Source organism: Lactuca virosa, chromosome 7 (assembly GCF_052849685.1).
Source record: "Lactuca virosa cultivar CGN04683 chromosome 7, Lactuca_virosa_CGN04683_v6, whole genome shotgun sequence".
Classification (NCBI taxonomy): Eukaryota; Viridiplantae; Streptophyta; class Magnoliopsida; order Asterales; family Asteraceae; genus Lactuca; species Lactuca virosa.
Window position 1 is genome coordinate 137,271,587 of NC_136432.1, and position 21,751 is coordinate 137,293,337.

General features: G+C 35.3%; 1 protein-coding gene across 5 annotated transcripts; it reads left to right on the forward strand.

Annotated features, from left to right (window-relative positions):
- The first annotated feature begins 11,143 nt into the window (after window positions 1-11,143).
- On the forward strand, window positions 11,144-12,587 carry LOC145125438 (histone-lysine N-methyltransferase CLF-like). 5 transcript variants are annotated; one of them, XR_013715996.1, is made up of 4 exons: window positions 11,144-11,634; window positions 12,038-12,072; window positions 12,166-12,264; window positions 12,363-12,587. XR_013715996.1 is itself a non-coding variant. In XM_079060901.1 (4 exons), exons 2-4 carry the CDS (start codon window positions 11,989-11,991, stop codon window positions 12,532-12,534), a joined length of 333 nt encoding a protein of 110 aa, XP_078917027.1. In that variant the 5' UTR covers window positions 11,144-11,634; window positions 11,731-11,988; the 3' UTR covers window positions 12,535-12,587. The 5 variants fall into 5 exon arrangements, 4 of the variants coding, with proteins under 4 accessions (XP_078917027.1, XP_078917028.1, XP_078917029.1 ...); XM_079060901.1 differs by having other exon boundaries at window positions 11,731-12,072; window positions 12,166-12,242; XM_079060902.1 differs by lacking the exon at window positions 11,144-11,634 and having other exon boundaries at window positions 11,644-12,072; window positions 12,166-12,285.
- Window positions 12,588-21,751: the final 9,164 nt, after the last annotated feature.

Below are 21,751 nucleotides of genomic sequence, written 5' to 3' on the forward strand. Positions count from 1 at the left end.
ACACGAAGATGAACAAAGTTCTCATTTTGGTGGGTCTTTTGGAGGGTCTTGAGGTGTGTACGGCCATGCAAGGGTGTACGGCCGTACACTCCTTTTGTTCATGAAAAATGGTCGTTTCGAGGGTGTTAATAAAGACTTTCTAATGTATACTAAGCATATGGGAAGGATACTTATGATTTGGAAGCTTGAAGAGGGTTCACGGCCACCAAGAACAAGTGGGTGTTCTTGGTGTTCTTGATGATACTTGAGAGAGAATTGACTTTTCTTGACTTGGAAGTGTAAGAAATGAATAGAAATGAAGGCAATACTCATATATAAGCATGAGTTCACGGCCATCATGGGTGTACGACCGCACACCCATGTGTACGGCCGCACACCCATGTGTACGGCCGTACACTCCTCTTGAAGGAGTGTTTGGCCCAAATGCAACTTGAAGAACCTATGTTAACTCATCCCTAAACCCAAAACTTAAATGTAATAGGCTTAGAACACTCAAACAGTCCCTAACCAATGCTAAAAGATAGCAGAAATGAGTCTGACTCTTGATTGATTGGTTGGACTTACAAGGCAAAAAATTTTGGGTTGTCACATCATCCCCCCGTTAGATGGAATTTTGTCCTGGAATTAGCTTTATTAGCAGTACTACTGGGGTTGTGCTCCTCTGATTGGCAGAATACCCACTCGTAGACCTGGGCAACTTTGCCCTAATGTCCATGATAGGATTCGTACCTGGTCCATCTATCATTACCTTGTGTATACAAGTCGTATATAATTAAGATTAGTAAGACCGTCGGATGTGCGACTCTGTCCCAGGTCCACAACCAAACAAGGAACAGGAGATAGGGCGGAAACACACATACTAAATATGCATAATAATAACTATATACCACCCTCGCGTATACACTTATTAGTGATAGGTGGGTTGTATTCGTCCTTAGCCTCTGTGCTTGACCTTGATCTGCTGGACGAGTGGTATTTCGGGAAGGCTTGCTGAGTATACGGCGGCAAGGTTTCGGTGGGAAAAGTACTCTTCGCATGAGTACTTCGGGGTTTAGAATACGAGGTAGACAATTCCGAGGTCTGGGTCGAACTGTCGTTACGAATGACAAAGGTTTCGTGAATTTGACGGTCAAGGCGATGGAAACATATGAACTTGGTATGGTGAGGACCACATCAATTCATGACGAATGATAGCAACAGACTCTTTACTGAACCAAAGTTTGGCCAATTTGAAAGAAACGTCTGTTATACGATGATGTATCCCTAGTGTGCTCGACAATGTACTATGTGTAAACATTCTAGTGCTTTCTGTCTTCTCCTTGATGTTAACACTTCTACGTATCGTACCGCGATGAGTGAGTACATACAGTGAAAGTGCTTTGATAACTAGTTTTGATACTTTATACTACAATCCTCCTCGGTACCACTATGATCGTCTGGCATATACAAGTTATGAATAATTAAGATGAATAAGACAGTCGACTGAGTAACTCTGCCCCAAATCCACAACCAAACAAGGAACATGAATTAAGGCGGAATCACTCACTCTAAGTCTGCAAAATCTTAGCTATGCACAACCCTGATGTACATACTAAGCCATCATAGCTTCTCTGAGCGGATCTTTTAGTTCTCTTGAATACTGTGACTTGTTCCGATAAGTGAGTTATTATAATTACTTTTAAATGTTTTCCCCAAGTTTTAATCTTATATAAATATAAATTAATTTTGAAAGTAATTATTATTTCGAAGACGTACCGCTGCTCGCTGGCGACTCCGGGGTAGATTCTCCTGCGGTGATCATCAGAATTCGTCCATCCGCTCCTTAGTTCTTTGTTATCGGGCAGTTCCTCCTATAGTGTCCATTCTCACCACAACCATATCAGGCTTGGTTTTCTTCAACTCCGGGGACTTGAGAGATCGGTTGAGTCGGTGCCCTGCAGAACCGGGCAGTGTGTCCCGTTCTATGGCAGTTCAGGCACTGTATTTCCCGACATACTCCGGTGTGGTGATAGTTACTACCATCACACTTTGGGAGAGTTCCAGCATATCGACTGGCAAATGCTGGAGTAGCAGGCGTTGTGGCGGCGTATATAGTACTCGTTTTTTTCTCCTGAGGGTTTTCCTGTGTTGTTCGCTTCTTCTTCCTCTTGTTCCCCGACTTTCATTTATAGTCCTCTCCCTTTGATGGCTCGGGAACGGGGACTACCACGCCATGGCGGACTCCATGGTCAATGAGTCGTTGGGCCAAGCGTTTGGCACTATCGAATGTGGTTGGGTTAGAAGACAGTACATCTCCTTGAATCGGGGTAGATAAACCCCAGATGTACCTTTCTATCTTCTTACTTTCCGGGGTAACCATCCCGGGGCATAGTGTTGCCAGTCGCTAAACCTGTCAGTGTAGGTCACTATGTTTGAGCCGACCATGGTGTGCTCCCATAGTTCTTGTTACAGCTTTTGAACTTCGCCCCTTGGGCAGTATTCTTCCAACATCATCTCTTTTAGGTTCTCCCAACCTATTGAGTTAGCCACTGGTAGGGTCAGTGACTTAACATGGCTATTCCACCATGTTAGGGCTCTGTCTGAGAAGGTGCAGGCAGCAAACTTTACTTTACTCCCTTCTGGGCACAAACAAATTGCAAAGACCGAATCTGTTTTCTCGAACCATCACATCAGAGCAATGACTTCCCAATTTCCATTAAAGGGCTTGGGTTTGCAGTTCATGAAGTCTTTATACGAACACTCCCGTGGGTGTTCATGGGTAACTCCGGGGTCGGTTAAGTGTCTACCTAGACCTGGCAATTTCAGACACGAAGACACGCATTTATGAGAGACACGACACGACACGAATACACGACACAAATACATCTTAAAAATTGAGATAAAACTTATTTCTCATCGTGTAATTGTATTGTGTCAAATTTGTAGCTGACACGTTTTCATGACACGAATACACGAATTGCCAGGTCTATGTGTACCGCCTACATTGAGCTGAGAGAGAGAGAGAGAGCTAATCTTTTGGAATTTTGGTGCACTTTGTGAAGAAGAAGAGAAGAGTATCAAGCAAGGAACGAGAAGAGGCTATGGGATCTGGTGTTATTTCATTTAGAGCTTCTGTTGAAGGTAAAAAGTCTCTACCTTGCTCATTAGTTTGATTAGATCTCATTTTTGTGGAAGTTTAGGGCTTATTCCATCTCTCATTGAGGTTATGAGTGTGTTGAGCTTATCAAGAGGTTTAGACATCGGATCTGGACCTTGTGAGGTCCCTAGAGTCCAAAGGTCCCAACTTTATTCAGTTATAGAGGAGCTTGTGTGCTTAAGACCCTAAATAGAACTTGTTTTGGCATTTCAAGCCCTAAATGCCATGCATGGACGTAAAGCTTGTAGCTTTACGTGGTATATTAGCCTGGGAGGTTAGATCTAGAGTTTGGTAAAGTAAATTTTCCTTAAAACGTCTGAATAAGAATAGAGTCTAAAAGGACTCGACGAGTCATAGAGCTGACTCGACGAGTCGGTTAGGGTTTTCCCGATGGGTCTGGACACGTGAGACTCGACGAGCTGATGAGGCAACTCGACGAGCTAAGAGGACTCGACGAGTCACATAGGTGCACTCGACGAGTCGTGTCACCATGGACTGTTGACTCGGGTGTTGACTTTAGGGTTTGGTCAAGATAGAAAATAGGGAGACCATGGAGGGGTACAATTCGTGTACGAGGTTCATTTGCTTGCTTATGATGTGAGTGTTCTCACTATACTTACCTTGAGTGGTAATTTGTGTGACCGGAGGGTCTTGTATGCTATTATTGAGTATTGTGATATCCTGCATTATGTCTTTGTGATTTATGTTGTGTATTATTCTGAGCTTTACTAAGTTAGGACCGGAGGGTCCACCCGAGTTGTCGGACCGGAGGGTCCCACTGAGACACATTAATCGGAGGGTCTTATTTGAGATATAGCCATGAGAGGCTAATAAGATATGTGTGGTATTTTGGGGAACTCACTAAGCTTCGTGCTTACCGTGTTATGTGATATGTGTTTCAGGTACTTCTCCGGATTACGGGAAGGCGCCGACTTGATTGTACACACACTCGAGATGGAGTTTATGTTTTGTGGATCCTGGATTTTATTCAAACAATTATGATCATGTGTTTTTGGATAATTTGACAATTGGGGATTTTTGTGAGATATATTGATGAGATTTATGTGATTTTAAAATGAAAAATTTGTTTGAAAATTTACGGTGTTACAACACTGCAGGTATATCTTCAAAAACGAGAATTGAGAAATACTCTCTTTTTGCTTCTTACTCTCTCTCTCTCTCTCTCTATATATATATATATATATATATATATATATATATATATATATTGGCTACAAATTTGTGCTTCGTATATAACATTAGGGCAAAAAATAAAAAATTATATGTGGGATAAGTGAGATATTAGCTAAAAAGTTGTTATGATATCTACTCATAGGCTAAAAACCCAAGAAAAAGGCCTTCTAGGTTCCGATGACATTACCCATTTTCATTTGGGGTGTGCATTTAGGCCAGAACAGACTGAAACCGGTATAGAAGAAATCAATGAACCATTGACCGAATCGATAGGTGCATATCGGTTCCGATATCTGAGTTGGTTTTCCGGTTCTTTGACATGTTGGACCGGTACAACATGTAATTGTAAAATTATGTATTAGCTTTGGGATTGCTTATTTAAAACAACTTATGTTTATTTATAAAAGTTATTATTAGTTTTTTCTATGTCGAAACAGAATTTTTAAAAAATGTTTCTATTATCTTATCCGATATAAAAACGTAATAAGTTGATAAGTTTTGTTTAGTGTTTGACATTTCTGTTTATATATGTAAAATGACAAATAAAGGTCGGATATATAGACATATATTTCCAATAGGTTTAATATGACAAATTGATTTGAATAAGTTATAAGTTATTTTAGATAAGTAAATTCGAACCCATGAACTTATCAAAGACTTTTTATTTAAGTAACTAAACACTTTTAATTTTAATTTATTCCACGCATTAAAAATTAATTATTAGCGTGTCAAACCTCAATAAACTAATAAACATATTTAATAAGAAATCAAAAACACCCTATAACATTTAGCTAATATTTAAACATATTCTTAAACACGCATTTCAATGATTTTCATTTTCAAATTACATATTTTAAAGCTATGTTTTGGTTATTTGTTGGCCAAAATTTTAATACTCAAACATGTTCAAAACACTAAAATTCTTTTAAGTGTATTCAAGCATCAAACTTTATGGTATTAACTTATTTTTTATATACTATTTCATTTGGTTTTTTATTGTTATTGTTATTGTATACACAAGCTGTCAGTGAACCGAATTACATACTTTGTTGGATTGCAACACATTTTAGTGTCAATAATTCCTATAATGTGACATTAATATATATTTTTGTTTCAAAACATTTTTTTTTCTTAAATGATGGTTGACAAACCAATACCTTATGGTTGAAGCATGTGATATTCAAACTTAGGTTAACTCTATTTTAGAGTGTTTTCATATCAAGTGATCAACGACATGCCACCTTCATGGTGGTTGGAAGAAAGTGTAAGATTTAAGATTATGGTGGGGCAAGCTAAGGTGATGGGAACAACGGTCGGTATTTTTAGTGTTGTGTTATTATCGTTTTACCATGGACTAGTTATACCCATGGGTGAATTACGCATTCACTCGAGAATTGCCAAAAAGGTGAAAAACTTAAATGATAGTAACCAAGGAAACATTATAAATTTGTGTGTTATCATATATTTTTTTTGAAATGGAACTTCTCTAACGAGGGTTTCAGACCGGCTTTTTGTACACCGACTAATCCCCCGCTGCAAACATGAGGTTATACCTCATGCACTGGAGTCAATGTAGACGAACCTACATGGCCACATGGTCTGAGTAGTGTCAGGATTTGAAAAAGGGTAAATATTTTATCCATCATATCATCCATATGCCTTACCAAGTCACCACAAACCAAGAGGCCGTGTCTTATCTGATGGGTTTTATAGGTTACAAAACTAATGTGTTTGTGGATTTTCACTTAACACTTAAGGGCATATGCAACCTAAACGATCTATGTCATACACTTTGAATGCAACATACTATGAACAACAAAATCTATATGAGCCCTAACATAATTTAAATACAATAAAAGAATTAAGGTTACATACCTTTGATTTTTGTAGTAAACAAATCACTTCAATCCTTCCTTTGAAAAGCTTGGAAAACTAGCACAAAAATTATGATGCATCTAATGGATCACAGCCAAACCTTAGAACTAGAAGACAATAGAGCAGAGAGGAGGAGAAGGAAATTTCTTTCCTAAGCCTTATGGGAAGTGCATGAACAAAAATTCCATGTCTTTGGGGTCCTATTTATAGTGTGGATGACTACATTTAATCTCAATGCAAATCTTTCCTTATATGCAATCAGGAGGCTTCCAAAACTCCTAGAAACCTTGAAAAAAACATCCACCCCTATAAGGGTTCCAGAATTTTCCTTCCTTTCTCAACTATGAACAATTACAATTCAACCCTTGGACCTTTAATTAATTGGAATTAATCTTGAATTAATTCCAAATTAATTTTGATTAATAATTAATCATTTCTAATTGATCTCACATTACTTTATTAATCATATAAATTAAAAATCAATTATTTAACAATTGATCTCATATTAATTTATTAATCACATAATGAATTAACAAAATAACTTTTTATTTTCCAATTAATATATTAATCATATAATATATTAAAAAATCATTTCCTCATAATTTACGATTAGTTTATTAATCATATAATAATCTAATAAATTATCCTATCTCTACAAATGTAATTATAACCAAGTCCTAATTATGAGGGCAACCCAAAAAGGACTTTTCTTCTAATTACAATAATATACAAATTTAGTCATGAGCTTAGACACCTTAATCCAACAGTTTCCCACTTGGATAAGCCTATAACTACAATTTCAAGTATAACCTTGACCAAACAACAAAGTGTTCTTTCCAAAGCCACTGATTCAAATCAAATGTTGGCCCTAAGATAAGTGATAAATTATTCCTTCATTTTACAAGATATCCTATGAATATAGTCATGGATTAAAATGATCAACCTCATGTTCATTTGTTATGTTTCCCGATTTGTGATCAAATTCTGACTACAAATTTAAACACATCAATTTAGTCTGGACTAGGCCTAGTTCTTATAGATCAACTCAAATCACTAAGGGGCCCTATATATATCATTTTTCCTGACAAGGAAAAAAGAACGAATAATGTTTGACTACATAACGGTAACTTTTACTCACTAAATCATACATGATACTGCGTTTTATAACATCATGTTACTGATGCGTTTTCGTAATAACAATGCACAAGCAACTTGTAAATTACAACTTATGTATCTCCGTTTGAATAATAGAAGATATTATCGTCTTAGAATTATTCGTGATTAAATCCATGAAGTAATATCTAAATGTGGGTTTATCCAAAATTTAAAATCCCTATTTTCTAAGTACACATGAATATTGCAGCAATCCCATGCCATGTTCAATCTCTATGTACAATCTACAATCGATTAATGACAGTATTAATTCACTACATAGTTCAAAAAGTATGAAAGATTATGGAATTTTTAATAATATTAAAATTACTCAGGGAAGTAAATATGCAAAGTGAAACACAATACTAAATTAATTAACTATGGTATCATACACATTGAATATAAATAATTCCCTATTATTTAATCACCATAACAATTACAACTTTATTAATTTTATAATTTTTCGAGTAATCAACCACCCTCTTGAATTAAATAACATCAGTCATGCCATGTTATAAATATGCATATTATGGTTGTCGATGATCCTTTCTTTGTGAAAAGATCAACTGGAGATTACTCCAATGATTCTCATTTCACAATTACAAATTCTTATCATTATCTAATATTTAGTGGAATTTCATTTTTACATTCATTGACCTTCATTGATGTCGAGGTTCTAAAGTCACAGAGACCGATCCCTGGATATTACAAAATGTTCCAATGAAACTTTCTATTCAGAAAAATTCCATGGTTATGAAGTTTCAAATTCAAGGTACACTCCTTGAAAACTTCTCTTGCATTAAAGTTTCCAACTCACATGTAGATTCTACAAACATCTCCAATTATGGAAAACTCTGTGTGGATTCTCGACAAGAGAACACTTCATAGAATAGGACTTAGTTTGTCTTTTGTTTCTCGATCAAAGACAATATCAAAACCCCAATTCTAAATGTGCTAGAGTAAGAAAGCATAATTACTCCACATATTACGAGGTGTTATCAACCTTCTTAGCTTCAAATGAGTTTCAAGATACGATTTTTAGTTACTAGATCATGGCTCTAAAACTTGATTGGAACAAACTATGACTCATCTATGATCGAATCATTTTCAACAATGTTTGATTCCTCTTCTTAGTCATACAATTGCACTAAGATGTTCTTTGAGGATTAATAGTTATACAATTCCATAATTACCAAGATGATCATAAAGAATGATAGTCTCCTTCTTTTTTAGATTAGAGAATCTTTTATCTTTCTGCCTAATAGATTCTTTTATTCGTACTGCTACTCATGAACTTTCCAAAAGTAATAGAATTCTGTTTAATCTCATAAGCAAAATCATATTTATTGAAACATCAATAAATCATGACGAATAGAGTTATCGTCCCTTGTGGTGGATCTTGAAAGTCCATATTAACATGTACTAGATCCATTAGTCCTTAACTTGCCTCACATTAACACGTGAAAATGAATTAGTCATAATTTTCCAATGAACAAGATTCTCATTCATCATGCAATTCGAATTGCATGACTCCAATTTTCTGTCCAATTAAAACTTAGTGATGAGATTTCTTTTCAATTGGTCAATTATGATAGTAACACAAGCAAGTTCTATAAGAATAAATATCCACCATTAACATTGCTATTATTAGAAATATAGCCAACACTTTCATAAATGTCATTGCAAGGAAATATATAAATAAGGCAACTTCATAAACTAAAACCTTATTTTATTGCTAAAAAGAAAAATGAAACTTGTCATTACAATGTATAAAATGAAAACCTACATTTCTAGACATCTCCCAAGAGTAATAACAATCTATTAAATTATCCTAACACCTTAGTAGTAGCTCCAAATTCTGACCATCAAACCATACGACAATAGTCCATTCATCACGGTCAAATTTAGATCACTTGGCTAAGCTTCCTTCTTTCTTTTAGATCTTGCAATACCATCAAAATGTGATAATCACATCATGTATTAGGAATCTTTGAAGATGAACTTATAGAATTAGATAATGGATGTATCTGAAGTAGATTCATATAACTTGACTTTACCATATTTAAGATCTTTCAGTTAGTTTGGGCTGCTTCATTTCCAATGTCCCTTGAATTGGAAGTAGAAACAAATGGACTCATTGGGTTCAACATTTGAAACGGTCTTAGAACAAGCCTTTCTCTTTACCGCACGTTCAAAGGATTTGACCTTGGCCGATCCCTTTCGATTGGGAAGAGAAATATTTTCTTGATCACCAATGTTGCCATAGTCAATGTCCATGCAATTCTTGGGATTAAACCTCTTAAGCATTTATACTTAAGTTATGTTGTTAAATATTTATTCTTCAACAACCATCAACATATGGGTCAGATCAATTAGGGACACATCAAAATTCCTCATATGCAATTTCTTATCGAATTGACCATATGACTTTAGAAGTGAAAGAAAAAAATCATTGTCTTCTTCTTTAGGAATAAAACATCGATCCTTTCCAGCTTTTCAATGTGCGATTCATTTTTAAAACACACAAGGAATTTCCATCTCTTTGTTTACATGCCTATAGGGCTTGAGTAGTCTCATATCTTTCAATTTGAGGAAAACGTGACGTTGAGAGTCACAAGAGGAGGAGGTGGAAGAGTTGAAGAGAGATGATGTCCAATTCCACCATTGCCTATGGAAGGGAAGACAATTTCACCTTGATTTGAATGCGGAAGACCATCTCCAGATAATTGAGGAAAAAATTTCCATAAGAACGAGGAAGACCATTATTATCTTCATAAGACATCTAAAATTAGGAGAATACAAAATTAAAGTTACATGATTTTAATCCTTAATTATTAATTCAAATTTTCAATTAAGACTAGGATCCATATTTTTATTTTGTAATATGAAGAGAGATGTCGTAGTCATATCACATAACTATTTTAGGTAGGTAGAAACATTTCACAAATTTTCAATCATATGAAACTCGTATATCTTATGAGATTCATTGAATCTTATCAGTGACATGTTTAATCTCGGATTTTGATCTTACCAATTGTGACATGGATGCCGATGATCAAAATTAAGATGTGAATAACCATGCAAACCCATTCAAACACCCTCGACCGATTTATAATCTCCCATTGATGTGCCAGTTAACTACACACGCTCCATCAACAATTATAAACATAAATTGTTTCATCATTTCATCTTTATAGCCCCAAATTAGTGTGTTGGTTAACCACACACCCTCCGCTAATGACTCATAAAGAAATGATGTGTTTTTTCATGGATTAGCATACAATTTCACATTTTCCTAAAGTAACTAGAGTGGGATTTTAAATAAGGTTCTAGTACTTTATAGATTATACTTTTAATCTTTTATGTCATATCGAACCCATTCGGCTAACGACCCTCCGCCATACAAAGGAGTGGTGGGTAAAAATGACACTCATTCAATGGTCATTTTATAGGTCGTTTCCTTTATACCCCTCTTAGAGTATGGTTTCGTGAATGAGGCCTACTATTGATTTAACTGACTTTTAGTTATACATATAATATTAATTGTATATTATATATATATATAGAGAGAGAGAGATACGTTCATGTATTCTAACTATCTATTGTGTGGATGTAAGGATGATTGTGGACCAATCATTTCAAAAATACAATTAGGAGTATAATAGTAATCTTGGGCACACTTAATCATGGTAAATATATAAAACATTTAATATCTTTAAATTAGGGGAATTAGTTTATTAACCCTAATAAAATCACCGATCCCTCGTAACTATAAACACACATCGTTTTCCTTGTTTCTCTTCCACTGCCTCTCACCTTGTACCCAGACGTCAAAGAACCGGCCTCCACCCCTTCATCTCTGAGGTTAGAGACCACTATCGTTGAAGACCGCACGTCACACACCACCATCGTTGAGGACCTCCATCTAACAACACGTCACACGACACACACCCCTTTCCGTCTTCTCCCTCTGTTTCTCTAAAATCGCCCGATGATCATCTCTCTCACCCATCTTCCCCACATCGACTCTGCCTAAATCGAAGGCAATCATTTAGTTATCCCAAAACCGAAGGATGAAAATAGATTTGTATTTATTATGAGAGCGAATAAGGCTTTGCATGCTCTAAAGAAATTGAAAGAGATGGAGCAAGCAACTCATTGAGTCGACACTGTTATTGATAAAAATCCCAAGTGTCTGCGATGATTACTCTTTTGATTTTCTGGTGGCTATAGCAAGAACTCAATTTGCAGATTACATTTTTCTCATTTTTGATCAGGTATCTCCACTTGCTTCCGCCCACGTTTGATCTTTAATCTTCTTATAGATTTTAACGAACCAATAAAGTAAAATTTTAAATGTTTTGTAATTTTAGTGGCTATATGTTCATCGAAGAGGTTCCAAAAGGGGATTATATGTTCGTTTTATCTGAGGCAGGGGTAGTTATAATTGTTTAATATTACCCTTTTACAAATTTGTGAAGAGTTTCAGATTGAAAATTACTGCATTTAATTGTGTTCATGAATATTAGAATCGATGGCATTGGCAAGTTCTCAAATAATCATGTTAAATTATCCATGATTTAAAATTACTGCATTTAATTGTGTTCTTGATTTTTTTGAATAATTTCATAATGACCATTCAACAACTTGGCTTATCTGATGCTGTTTTGGATTTACTAGGACAACGATTGTCTAGAAAATCTTCTAAACTCAAGGTAAGAACTTTTTGATTATTTTTATGAAATTTAGATGCAAATGTTTTGTTTTGTTTTTTTTACACACCATGGAAATTGAAATTGTTTCTATAGGCAAGATATGAAGTCCTTGTTAATAGAGAGAATGTTGTTGAAGTCTCCAAACCAGGGAATGTGGAGTTTGAGACAAGGTGCATCCCTACAACAAAAATGGTATTTGGGCACAGGGTTTATGTATGATCTTTATGTTTTAATAAACCTTAAAATGATCATTTGTTAATTTTGAATGCAAATTGCAACTTTGGAATCAGGTGTATGGGAATGGTTTCATTGTTGGAATGGAATTGCAAGTTTGGAATGAACGGTAATGAAGATTACGATTGCATCATCAACATATTCTTTCAGAATGAATTAGTCTATTCTTTCAGAATGCATCAACATATTCATTTTAGAATGGACCAACTTGTAATACTTTTTACATGATTGTTCAAGAATGTTGTTATTTGTGTTTTACTTAGTTTTTATTTGATTTTTAATCATTCTCAATTTTATTCCTTTAAAATATGCAATTGTTAATCACTATTAGTCGTATTCTTTTAGAATGAACGTAATTTATATTCATAGTTGTATTATTTAAGAATGAATGTAATTACTGATTCTAAAATATTAAAATTTGTTTCATATAAAATCTGTATTCATTAAAAATAATTAATTATGATAATATATGTTTATAGTATTCTGTTAGAACATTTTCGTATAACATCATTCTAACAAAATAATATTTTGACTTAATAAAATCGATTTTGGTTACAATTTTTGAAATTGAATTAATTTTAAAAAAATTAGATTTTTAAAGTTAAGATAATTAATTATTTCCTAAAATCCGCAATTTTCTTTTTTCAAATTTATGTTAATTGATTAAAATACCCTTCCAATGAAATTAGATGATATTTTTCAATTATTTTTAATTTAATAATATTTATTAATCACTTTCTTAAAATAACTAAAATGATTGACTCACAATCATTCCTACATCCACACAATAATTAGTTAGAGCACAATAACCTAAGCCTATATATATAAGGGTGTATTTCAAAACTTTTTAAAACACAAGGTTTAAATATTAATTAGCTAAATTAATGATATAATTAATTAATCAATTTAAACCTATCGTGGATTTATAATTATCTTTTAATTAATTTTATAATTAAATTTATTATTAAATCCATGAGGATAATTCAGTTTAATTAATCTAATAAATAAATATTATTTCAAAATATTTAAGGATTTTTATTTTAATCATCTAGGACATCAAAAATCGGATTTTGAAAGATTTAAAAACATATATTTACCAAAATTAACCACACAAATCATATTAGGAAGAAAATCCTGAAATTTAGATTTATACTAAGCTCATGTCGTGACAGAAGGTTTGTTCAGTACATCTCATGTACAAAAAATTTAATACACACTTAGGCTCTGATACCACTGATGAGTTTTATAGGTTACAAAACTAATGTGCTTGCTGAATTTCACTTAACACTTAGGGTCACATGCAACCTAAATGATCTATTTCATACACTTTGAATGAAAATACTGCGAACAAAAAAAATCTAGATGAACACTAATATAATTAAAATACAATACAATAATTAGGGTTACATACATTCGATTTGTTGTAGTAAACAAATTACTTTCATCCCTCATTTGTAGAGCTTGGAAAGCTAACACCAAAAGTATGATGCCTCTAATGGCTCACACCCAAACCCTAGAACTAGAAGAGAATTGAAGAGAGAATAGGATAAGGAAATTTCATTCCTAAGCCTTATAGGAAGTGCATGTGACAACCCGAAATTTCAATCTTGTACAAACCATTCAATCCAATCAAAGTTAGACCTTTTTCCTACTAACTTTTGGTGCTATTTAGAGTCCATTTGAGCATTCTGAGTTTAGTACATCAAGGAAATAAGTGAACGAGTGTGCCAGTTGAAGTTGTAACCCATCAACCATGCCATAAACCCTCAAAAGAGGAGTTTACGGCCAAGGGTCATGGGTTTACGGCCGTAAACACATGTTGGCCGTAAACTCCCTACTATATATACGACCCTTAGTCATTTTTCAGCCATTCTTCACTTTTCCAAGCCTAGAACTCGAATTCTCTCTCAAGGATCTTGAAGTTTTTGCTCCAAATCTTCAAAACGGTAAGTGAATCCTTCCATATTTGAGTTAATACATCTTTTCTCCTTGATTCACCCTTGATTTCATCCATGAAATCTCTTCTTTTGGGTAGATCTTCAAGTGTTCTTCATTTCACCAAGAACACCTAGAACACACACTAGTGTTTTTGGGCTCTAACCACTCTTTCAAGCTTCTACTACGTAAGTACACTACCCTTGGCTTGTTATATACTAGAATCACCCTTTAAACACCAAGAAATCATGTCCAGGAGGGTGTTTATGGCCAAGGCAATCTCCCTTGGCCGTAAACTCAAGTTTTGGGTGCATATGGACCCTAACTTCTTCCTAAGGCTTAGCCTTTAGTCTAGAACACTTTCTGGAAGCTTATAGGACCTTAAACACACGAAATGGATCAAGATGACATGAGTTTACGGCCGTAAACACCATGGGCCGTAAACCCATGGGCCGTAAACTCATGGGCCTTACCATTTGGGCCGTAAACTCCAATGTGAGGCCCTAAAACCCCTAGATGCAACCCTATGTACTTCGAACACTCGAATCAAGGTGTTTTCCATGTCCTAGGGTGTCCTTACTTGCTTAATTAGTTGTCTAAACACTAATTAGATACATATATGTGTCATTATATGTTAAATAGGATCCGTGTGTGTGCTTAAGTCTTCACTTGACACCTAGCATCCTATACCATCCGTTCATCCAAACCACTCACTGCAGGTGAGTTCATACCCCTTAATCAACCTTTGAAATGATTTTAAATGCTTTTATGGGGGGGGGGGATACAAGTTGAAATATTCTAGTTATTATATTAATCACATGTGATTAATGACTAGAACAAACAGAAAGATTTACTATTACTTTCAAGTTGCTATCAAACTTATGGATTTCAAGCATTTCAAAACCTTTTATTAAACTCTTTTAAATGCTAAAATTGTTTTCAAACTCTTTCAAACTTACATTATTGTCAAACCCATATCTATACAACTATATTTATATAAGTAAGTTTTGAAGGACTTTGGGACTGATAGCTCACCTTATTTCATGTTCCTTGTTTGGTTGGGGACTTAGGGTATCCTGTTAATTGTCTTAATGTCGTTGAAATCTTAGTTATACATCGTATATATGTGTTTGGATATAAAAGCTTTCATTTTCGTTCAGTACCTTTGTGTAACAGAGGCATACAAACAACATTACTACTTAACTATAATAGGTATAGTTAAGGGATTACTACTCGTTATTACTATTACAACGACACATACAAGAGTCAGTACAGTTATGAGTCAATACACACTATACACTATACAAGAGAACCTACTATACATTATACAAGAGAACATACTATAAACTATACAAGAGAATATACTATATACTAGTACAGAGAAAACATCACTACACTATGACATACTATACAAACATTTGAATACGATAATCAGAATGTGACATACTACTTCTCGATACGACACTTCATTGTGGTATCACTTTGTAACCAGAGTCTCCTGGAGGGATAGCGGGCATTGTGTGTATAGATCTATACGGGACAGACACTCCCACACCCCGACTGCTAGCTACAGTCCCAGCCGATAAGGCCAAGGGGTGACAAAATGTTAACTCACTACATATGACACCGGAGGGTCATCAGTTATTCAGCCGTCGATCAACATGGTTACATACGAGTTCACATTCAAACCTTTAATTAACTAACTAAGAATTAAAGGCAAACGGACTCCCCGAGGTGTATTGTACATTTAATACTACCTGGAGTCTGCATTTTCATCACAGTTAGCCGGCAGTGATACTGTTGGGGTAAAACATTATTTTTCCTCTATTACATTTACTTTGTAATCATCTCGCATCAGCGAGGTCTTAAACTATATTTTTCATAATGATAGTTTTATTGGGGAAAACTCTTTCATTTACAAAAGAACAAACATACAAATGGTAGGGTCTTGGTAGAAGACTACATTTCAGTAGAAAATATAGGATTTTCTAGGAAGTTCAAACATTTACAAACAGCTATGAATATTTACACTACGTTGTTACAAACATTTTCATACCAGCAATGACACTAAATACTTATGAACTCACCAGCGTTATGCTGATAAACTCTTTTCAAAATAACTTGTATTCTCAGGTCATCAGTAGTCAGGTACCGATGGAGCTTTTGAGAAGATGGAGCACATACAAGACTCATCTTTTATTTTGATCATTCATTTTGGTGTCTTACAAACTATACAGAACACTCTTGTATTAAAATTATTCTATTAATGCAATGGATGTGGTTTCTTGTTTACTATTATGCTTTGTTGTGATACTGTACATGACGTCCTCCACCCCAGAACGTTTCCGCCGTTCCGGTTTTGGGGTGTGACAGTGCATGAACGGAAATTCCATGTCTTGGGGTCTTATTTATAGTGTGGATGACTTGCAGAAAAAGACAAATTTAAATTGATTAAATAATAGATTTAATCCCAAGTCAAATTATTTCCTTATATGCAATTAGGAGGCTTCCGGAACTCCTAGAAACCTTGCAAAAACCCTCCACCTCTATAACGGTTCTAGAATTTCATTCCTTGCTCAATTATAAACAATTACAATTCAACTCTTAAACCTTTAATTAATTCCAATTAATCCTGAATTAATTCCAAATTAATAATTAATCATTTCTAATTGATCACGCATTAATTTATTAATAATATAAAGTAACAAATCAATTATTTAACAACTGATCTCATATTGATTTATTAATCACATAATAATTAACAAATCAACTTTCTATTTTTCAATTAATATATTAATCATATAATATATTAACAAATCATTTCCTAATAATTTCCAATTAGTTTATTAATCACATAATAAATTAATAAATGATCCTCTCACTACAAATGTCATTCTAACCAAGTCTTAGTTATGAGGGCAACCCAAAAAGGACTTTACTTCTAATTACAAGAATATACTAATTTAATTATGAGTTTAGACACTTTAATCCAACATTATCCTCTTCAACACTTTTACTTGGGTATTTCGGTTTGACCTCCGGGTATCCAAATTACATTGTTAGTTTTTCTTAGTGACACCATGCATGCAATTCATTTAAGCTTAAACTTAAAATAAATTTCAACAACATAATTTTAAAGATATTAAAGTTTTTTCTTCTACAATTTAAAATTTATGTATCGTGTGAAAAATAGTTAAAATGTAATACAAAAAAATGAATAACTTTTTATAAGTTACACATTACCCTTATCTTTGGGTCTTAATAGGGTTGCTTGAAGCTTACATTCAAATTACACTTCATAACTTAATTTAAATATATTAAAGTTAGCCTTGCACTACTTAACATTTTTAACGGTTTGGTTTATTGAACAATTCTAAGAAAAAATGTGTAACAAGTATCCCTATTTATATTCAAGTTCAACCTCGATACTATTAATGGCTAGCATCCAAAACGGATTAAAGGAATTAAACATTCATTCATCAAAACTCTTGGTTAAAGGAAAATGAACATAAAAAGATGTTTAACTATAAAACACTTCCATAAACTTCAACGGCAAGTTCATAAGCAATCTTCAAAATAACAAGTCATCCATGGGCTAAACCAACATCAACCACAGATAAATTTTAGCCAAAAATGGATAAGATTAAGGAAAAGAAAGTTATATTAGAAATACCAAACATAATCCAAGAGAAAATAAGATGAAAATCTCAATCTTCAAGTGTTTTGTCAAGCTTCAAACTCCAAAGAAAATTTTTTTGCTCCTGATTTTCGATCGTCCAAAAGAGAGCCACCAACCATTCACAAATAACACCCAAAGATAAAATAACGAAATTTCCCTTAAGGGAGCCACGTGGACTACATGTCTTTAGGAATAAAGTCTACATGGGTCGTGGAGTTGGCTCTTCTTCATCCAGATATAGGACTATGATTCTTGTAAATGCTCCAAAGTCGACCCAATTCACCTCTTTTGTAACGCTAGGAAACCAGAAGGCTAATTAAAGAAAGAAAACCTCCAATCATGAAGGCAACTCATCGAGTACAAGGGTAAGAACTCGACGAGTAGGAATGTTGTCACGTGTGTTTTTAAAAGACCAACTCGACGAGTTGGATGGGGTTTGGGAAAACCTTAGATCCGGGATTTTGCACCCTATTTAAACACTTTATGGCCTAGGGTTTGGCCTCATTTCCAACCTCAATTGTCCAAACCCTAGATCTTGAAACCCTAATACTATTTTGAACCATTTTGCGTGTTCTTGTGAGTGCTTGAAGATCTTGGAGGGAAGGAAAGCTTGAAGGAACAAGGAAGAGTTGCTAGATCCAGAAACCTCACTCCATTTTCATCACGTTCTGGTAATCAAGTCTCAAACTTGACTAGTAGTTGATTAGATCTCCATCTTAGCATCTTTATGTGGTTTTTGGTCCAAATGATATGACTCTTGGGATTTGGACGTCCGAAGTGAAGAACACTTCAGATCTAGTGTCTAGAGGGACTCTCATGGCATAAAGGTGTCAACTTTATGGCCATGGAAGTCCCATGCAACCTCTAAGCTTCTATTTTGGCCTCTCTAGCTCCAAAGGGGCCATGCATGTGGATAAAGCTTGAAGCTTTACGAGATCTTCTTGCCCCTAGAGTCCAGATCTATGACCCCATGGATTATCTTGAAGTTTTGGTGATGTTTGGATTAAGACCTTGGCCTTTTTGAGTTAGGGTTTGAGCTTAATACATTTAGGAAAGGTATTAATGGGTAAAGTTGGAAACTTTACCCTTCTAGTTGCATTTCTAGTCTGAATTCATAGTATAGAGTGTAGATCTAAAGAATAAGGGTTTAACACATTAAGAAAGGCTATCAGACTAAGGAACTCGGCGAGTTCATAGAGGAAATCGACGAGTTGGGTTGAGGAATCCCAATTCTATTAAAGGGAAGAACTCAACAAGTTCATGGAAGAACTCGACGAGTTGCATTGCGATTCACAGTTCTATGATTCATGGGAACTCGACGAGTTGAGTCAACTCGGAGCGTTGACTTTTACTTTGACTTGGATGTTGACTTTGACCTTGACTTGACTTTGACCAAGTTTGACCCTGGGGGGAGACCGGTTTATGAAGTATGGAATGGGTTCAAAAGGTTTGAGTAGAGTCCGTTTTGGACAAGAGTATGGGAGGGGTAGAATGGTCTTTTACCCCAGTGAGGACTTATGGTTAAGTTATGAGAATCCCAACTTAATTACTTTATATGATGACTAGTAGCTCGAGGAGCCGAAGGATCAAAAGTTCGGGGATTTGTCAGCTAGCAGCCAGAGGATTATCTGCGAGATTTCAGCATTGAGGTGAGTTTCCCTTTGTGTGAACGAGTCTAAGGCACCAATGTTGGTCCATATATGTATGCATGTATGATTGTATGTTCCGGACTATGGTCTGATACCGGGCGGTGCCCGATGAATGCTGGTATGCTTGATGTCTTCGTGATTCCTGCATGTGTCTGTATAGTATGGTTCCGGATTTCGGTCCGATGCTGGGCGGGGCCTGAGGAATTTTTATATGTATGTTTCCGGACTACGGTCCAATTCCGGGCGATGCCCGAGGAAAGTATGGATGTTTAGTTATACTTGTTGTCTTTATGATACTCGTATGTGTTGGATTAGTGTCTAAGTCCATAACTATAATTGGTATATACTTGACCCGACCCGGCATGGTCCATTTGGGTTGCATGGCATCGAGACATTTGGATAGACCTTTTGTGAGAAAAAGATACTTGTGAAATATTAATATATTAAAAGTTCTAATATATTAATATGAAATCATATTATTTATTTAGTATTGATCAATAATTAATTTGGAATTAATTTAGTGATCAAAAGAGACTAATTAAATATATGGGGATTGATTGTAAAAATCATTGCTTCTTATATATGTGGGCTTATGATCCATGATTCCTTATGTTGGGCTAAAACCATGGAGTGATCCATGGATGCTCCATGGAGGTTAAAACCCATGGAGCATAAGGAATGGGTAAAGTCATGGGTTACATGGTGTAACCCTAATGTGCACACTATATAAAGACCCCATTGGTTGGTGAAATTGGTACTAGTGCATACACAAGAGGGCAAGCCAAATTCTATGAGTCAAGTACCCTCTCTCATGGTTATTCCAAGATGTTCATGGTGTTGTGTGAACCATTTGAGGTGTCACACTTGGGGCACTAGGCTCTTAAGCTCCATGGAATCAAGCTACAACAAAGAGGTATGTATTCTATCTAGTTTTGTCATTTTAGTACATATGATTGTATGCTAGTTAGGGTAATACCTTGGAAATTGATATTTGCATGTATAATAGAGAAAACATAGATCCAAGGTATTTAGGGTTGCATATACACCATAGGAGTGTTAGAATGCTCAAAACCCAACAGTATGTGCCTGGTAAGGAGGTGAGTGTGGACAGGGTTCTGTATCTCATCACTAGCCGAGTGTGGACAGGGTTCCATATCTCATCATTAGCAGAGTAGGGGCGGGGCCCATGATAGGCGAGGCCTTAGGACTGGAGTATATAGTATTGTGTATGATTCTTTATGTGCTAGTATGATTATATAACAATGTTGTATGTGTATAGCGGGCGAGGCCCAGAGACATGTTGGGCCTGGAAGAAAAAGATATGTATACTGAGCGGGGCTCGATGACAGGCGGGGCCTGAGGCCGGACACAATCCGATGCCGGGAGGGGCCCGTTGTAGGGGCGGGGGCCCAGTGTATGTGATTATTTGTATGGTATGTGGTAGGTTGGGGAACTCACTAAGCTTCATGCTTACTGTTTTCAGTTTTGGTTTCAGGTACTACCAGTTGCAAAGAGAAGAGCTCGGGATGACTGCATTGCACACACCATGATGTTTTATCCTGGGATGTTTGATTTAGAAACTCTGATAATAATCTTTTTGAAATACTTAGACTTATGTTTTGATGGTATGATTTGATAACTATGGTTTATTTAATGGGTTTAAAACGAAATTTTCGGACCGTATCTTATGGTTGTTTCAAGTTGGTATCAGATCCTTGGTTTGAGGGTTTCAGACATACTCTCAGGTGTGTCTGGACTCAAACTGAGGAATTGGTATTAAAATTCTCAAAAGAAAATAAAAACCATTTTTACAAAAGGATTTTTGAAAATAGAAAAAGGGTGTGGTACATGCAATCAACCGAGCTCAAGTAAGTTCTCCCAAATTATCCATACACGTTTGCTATGTTATGATATGATTATGAGAACTGCATGCTAGATTAGGGATAAGGATCTAGGAATGATGCCTTATATGCCTGATATATGTGTATGAGAACTGCATGCTAGATTAGGGCTAAGGATCTAGGAAGGATGCCTTATATGCCTATTGTATGTGCTTATTGAACTGTATGCTAGTACTGATTAGTCAGTAATATGACAGCCTGATTAGAATATGCTTGGTTTGGTTTACTCAATGCTCGAATGCTGCTTGCTTTGTGCTTTTAGGAGTTCTAGTTATCTTTAA

Excerpts from the sequence above, each read along its gene's own strand:
- LOC145125438 (XM_079060901.1), top strand. The coding sequence starts at position 11,989 with ATGACCATTCAACAACTTGGCTTATCTGATGCTGTTTTGGATTTACTA. Across the intron at positions 12,073-12,165 it reads GAAAATCTTCTAAACTCAAG|GCAAGATATGAAGTCCTTGT; the intron begins GTAAGAACTTTT and ends TTGTTTCTATAG. Across the intron at positions 12,243-12,362 it reads AATGTGGAGTTTGAGACAAG|GTGTATGGGAATGGTTTCAT; the intron begins GTGCATCCCTAC and ends CTTTGGAATCAG.